The sequence below is a fragment of the Hippocampus comes genome, unplaced genomic scaffold (genome assembly GCF_001891065.2).
Source record: "Hippocampus comes isolate QL1 unplaced genomic scaffold, H_comes_QL1_v1.1 scaffold60, whole genome shotgun sequence".
Classification (NCBI taxonomy): Eukaryota; Metazoa; Chordata; class Actinopteri; order Syngnathiformes; family Syngnathidae; genus Hippocampus; species Hippocampus comes.
In genome coordinates, this window is record NW_017805483.1 from 941,967 (window position 1) to 946,841 (window position 4,875).

The window sequence follows — 4,875 nt, forward strand, 5'->3', positions numbered from 1 at the left end:
CACAACGAAAAACTCGCGTATTTAATTAAACGTTCCTACACCTGGAAAATAATGTCATTTCTTAAAATAATCTTACTCATAACTACGTCCTCACTACTTCCTCACAAGAAGTAAGGACGAACTACCTATTTGCTTTTTTTTTTTGGGGGGGGGGTAGGGGGCGGGCTTTCTATTTTCAGAACAAGTCAGTCTATCACGAATGTATTCTTCGTAACCTCAAATTGTCGAATGTCAGGACCGTTGCAAACCAAGGACCCCACTGCATCTCAGTTGATCACATTCCCTCCGGGATGTGGTTCAAACCGGCTGACTCAGCAGGCAACATGAGTCACGCGCCTGGCCTGGGTAATAACAGATGGCCACACGTTATCATCAGAAGGCAGGCTAATTTTTAATATTGACCTCGGGGAATAAGTTTTCAACGGGGTTTGAAAGCGACCGGAAGCACGTCGACGTCAAATACACGCCGCGGAGCTCTTTGCGTTTGCAACCTTGTTGACGGGAAATCAAATGGCACGTACAGTGAAACCGAAAAAATGCTACAGTTTAGAGTTTGACCACAAATTGATGAGGAAAATGTGCTTCGGAAATCAAACAAATCTATTATGTCAGACGTTAAAGGAAACTATGTTGCTGTCCAGCACAATACGAACAAATAATTTGCATGACTGTGAATATAGAAGCTTGCCAACAGACCACAAATAAGATCTTTTTCCGTCCATTAGTCTACATGACCGTTGTGTTCACCGAGGTTAACTTCAGTGAAGAATGTAAAAACTAGCTGGTGTTCAACTCCCAAGGTTCTGCTGTTTAAAAAAAAAAAAAAAATCAATAAACGTGTTTGTGTTTGTTGTTTCACTTTGACTACAACGGATTAGTTGTTGACACTTACAATGCATGACGAAAAACACACCTGGCTGATGTTCCCGTTCTAAGAAGTCGATAACACTCCAATCAAAGGGGACGTATGTAAATTTGACTTGGGTCTCTGGAGTGAGACTATTTATTTGAGACAGTTTAGCTGTTATGTAACAGACTGGTGATGTGCCCATACACCACATAGATCGAGTCCCGTGTATGAACTGCTGTCTCCATGAGTTCAAATGGACTCTCCTTCCATAAGTAGAAGTAAGCAACCGACCAACACACAGCGACGAGGAGACAGCCAAGCAATCAATCACCGGAACGCGGAGCAAGTGATGTAAAAGAGCCAAATGGCAGCCTGCAATGCCACAAACTCACTGGTAAGATGCAGCCTATCGTTATGCATATACTTAATGGCAAGATGACAAAAGCCAGGCCGTGAAGCCTCTGCCCCTGGTCGTCATGGTAACTAAAGCTTGACTTGACATTGGCCCGCTTGCGCATGGGTGGCATGAGGGCTGATTTCAGCAAGGCAAATAGAGAGTAAAACGTGTGGTAGATTTTTTCATCTTTGGGATATTTGTAGAAAAGTGTGTGACAGGCCAGTTTTTAAAGACGCATGGGGAGTGTTTTAAATTGGCGGGAAAAAAAAATCCATGAATATGTCTCCTTTAATACACCCATAAAATTGCTCACCGTTTTTCTCTTCTGCTGACAATTTGACACGAACGTATCAGAGGGTGGGGGTAAGAAAGATCACCGTATCACATTGTTTTCATTTCACGTACGAATATTAAGACATTAGTCACATGACTGGCACTCTTCCAAAGACTGGCACGACGATACAAAAAAAAAAAGACAAATCATCCGATGACGGCACAGACATTCTTTGAATTGCACAACTAAACAAACACTGTCAGGCAGGGGTTCTCAAACTTTTTGGGTGCAAGGACCCCTGATTGGGCAGAAATATTCTGACGGCACCCCTCATAACACAAGTACCACTTAAACATATGTACATATACGGTACACCCCTAAATACCCTGGGGAATTTCAATGGAAATATTCACGTCCTCTTTAATTTGATCCAAATTCTGTTGAATTCAATTCTGTATTTATCCATCGTCGCTAGCTGACAAGTAGGACTTCACTCGAACAACATGGCTGCGAACGGAGAGGAGCTTGTTTTCAAAAAGCACACGCAGTGCGGCCAACTTTATGACTTGATTGCTGTATTCAGGAACTTGTGTTCCTGCTCCGTTTGTTTTTCAAGTAGCAGATCTACGCTACTTCCCCTGAGCTCGTTCGTCTAGGGCTTTTCAAACTGCAAAAGAATTAGTGAATAGCAAACAAGGGCTCGCAAACGTTTCAGGGATCCAGGGACCCCAGTTTGAGAACCCCTGCTGTAAGCAACAAAGACTAGGAAGGACACAAATCTCTCATTTGATGGGCGAGTCGAGGATCTCCTGGTAATCCTGCCGGACAGCCCTGCTTACCCGGTACAGCTTGAGCCCGGTGAGCGTGAAAACGCTGATCATGATGACCATGCCGCCCACCACGTCGTAGAGCGACGGGATCATCCTCAGCACGATGAGCTGCAGGAACATGGCCACCACGATCTCCAGGTGCTGAACGGTGCTCACTAAGGCCGGGTGGAACTTGTTGAGGGCGTAGTAGACACCCAGGAACGCCACGGTGGAGCAGATGCAGATCCCAATCAGATAGCCCCAAGTCTCTCCGTCCAGGGGAATGATGGGCTCCTGCATGATGAACATAGTGGACGCGCCCCACACCGTGCCCGTCCAGCCGAAAGTAAAGAGCGCGGTCCACATGCTCACTCGCTCCTTGATAGCTCTGTAGACGATCATGGAGAGTGCGGCGGTCAGGCCGGCCATCACTGTCATCGTGTAGCCAAAAGCCTCCTTCCAAAAACCCAGCCTGGACTTCTCTTCATCCGCCACGTTGGGCACCATGACCAGGCACAGGCCAAACACGCTGCCCACCACCGTGACCACGTCCGTGTATGCCAAACGCTCATCCAGCAAGAGGAATGCCAGCACGGCGCTGAAGACGGTGGTGGAGGCGCGCCACATGATGGTGCCGTTGCTGGGCGGCACGATGGCGAAGGACGTGTAGGCGCACGTGATGGAGATGACGTTGCACACGCCGTAGAAGAAGAGACGCAGTCTGTAGCCTTTGGGTCCGAAGGGAGCCTCGTGGTGATAGAAGACCACCAGGATGGAGAGCACTTGGATCACCGAGCGGATGAAGAGCAACTCCAGGGAGGGCACCTTGGAGCGGTCCGCCGCCAGACGGGTGATCAAGGCCACGCAGCCGTGAGCGACCGCTGCCCCGAAAAGGGCCATCCAGGTCACCCTGGAGGCCAGCACGTTGGCTTCGCCGAAGCTGGCCAACTGACCGCCCACCCCCTTGTCCCTTGGGGTGCCGGGCGGCTTGGCCTGGGTCTCCATGGTTCCAAAGAAAGTCCTGCCGCCTTTGCTCTCGGTCACCAGCCTCTTCCCGACGTTAGCTTCGGCGAAGGCGCCGAAGTCTTCGAAGGAGGGGGCGTCGTCGTAGCCCTCGTCACCCGGCTGGGGGAAGTGAGTGGCGTACTTCACCGTCACCGCGTTGGGGTGAATCTTGACCCGCTTTTTGGAGCCGTATGGCAGCGAGGGCGACGACATATCCATCTCGGTTCAAGAATCCAAACTCTAACCTGAAGACATGCAGTGGGAGATCATTAGGACAGTACAGACATACAGTACAGTTAACCCCTGAATATTCGCAGTTCATCCTTCCACCCTCTTCCGCTAATATGAGGGTAATGTCGAGGCAGCAAATTCAGCAGGGAGGCCCAAACCTCCCTCAACCCAGCCACTTTGTCCAGCTCTTCCGGGAGACTTAGTCTCTCCAGCAGGTCCTGGGTCCTCCTTGGGGACTCATCCCAGTGGGGTGTGCACAGAACATCTCACCAGCCAGGGCCCAGGGGTCCAGGAGGTATTCGAATACGATGCTCGAGCCCCCTCATCTGGCTCCTCTCAATGCGGAGGAGCAGCGGCTCTATTCTAAGCCCCTTTCAGAAAACCGTGCTTCTCACCCCATCTTTAAGGGTGAACCCGGACATCCTGCGGAGGAAACTCGTTTCGGCCGCTTGGATCCGGGATCTTGTTCTTTGGGTCATGACCCACAGCTTGTGACCGTAGGTGAGAGTCGGAACGTAGATCAACCGGTAAATCGAGAGCTTTCGGCTCAGCCCCTTTTTCATCAGGACAGACCGAGACAAAGTCCGCATCTCAGCAGACGCAGCATCGATGCGCCCGTCGATCTCAAACTCCATTCATCCCTCCGCTTGGGGAAGGATCTCATAGCCGACGCTCGGCAGTTTAGCATTTGCAAATTCACCGAAATTGATCCCAGTTTTAGACGGTTTAAAATGTCTAGCTGGTGCTTTCGGTACCATCATGTGGCATCTTGGGGACATGTTGAAGTGAGGAGGGATGTTTCATTTAGTCAGGCTTGTCAAAGAGAAAAAAGTTTGAATTCCGAGCAGTCACTTGATCTAATTTTAATTTTGGTGTTTTTGGCCAAATTTGTATTAGCACACATCTGGTACGCCACCGCTCGACTGAAATGAAAAAAAAATTGGAGCAGCTAATGCACTGTAATGCCCTGTCATTCATTAGGACACGCCCCTTAAAGGCATACATCCAATGCACAAAGACTCTAGTATGTACAGCAATTACTCTTTCTCAAGCTAGTATATTTTATAACGTTTGCTCTTCTGTTTAATTTGGTTCCTCATCTTATCTGTGATTCCAACTTCACCCAATTGGAGGAGTCGAGAGCTATATTTGCATATTTCTTCACTTGTGTTCTCTGTGTGCAACCTTGCCCACGCGCAAAAAAAAAAATAAATAAAAAACAGCACAGCTGCTGACATACTTTAAAAATGATATAAAGCGCATGTGTCAAACTCAACCAGATCCGCCCTGCCATCATTTTTTTTTTTTT

General features: G+C 48.7%; 1 protein-coding gene across 1 annotated transcript in view; it reads right to left on the minus strand.

The window, feature by feature from the left end:
* Nucleotides 1–2,074: 2,074 nt before the first annotated feature.
* Nucleotides 2,075–4,875, minus strand: part of slc35g2b (solute carrier family 35 member G2b) — a 13,761-nt gene continuing 10,960 nt past the window's right edge. The window contains exon 2 of the mRNA XM_019876086.1: nucleotides 2,075–3,580. Within this exon, the coding sequence (XP_019731645.1) occupies nucleotides 2,304–3,554 (1,251 nt within the window). The 5' untranslated portion in view covers nucleotides 3,555–3,580 and the 3' untranslated portion in view covers nucleotides 2,075–2,303. The remainder of the gene's footprint in view (nucleotides 3,581–4,875) is intronic.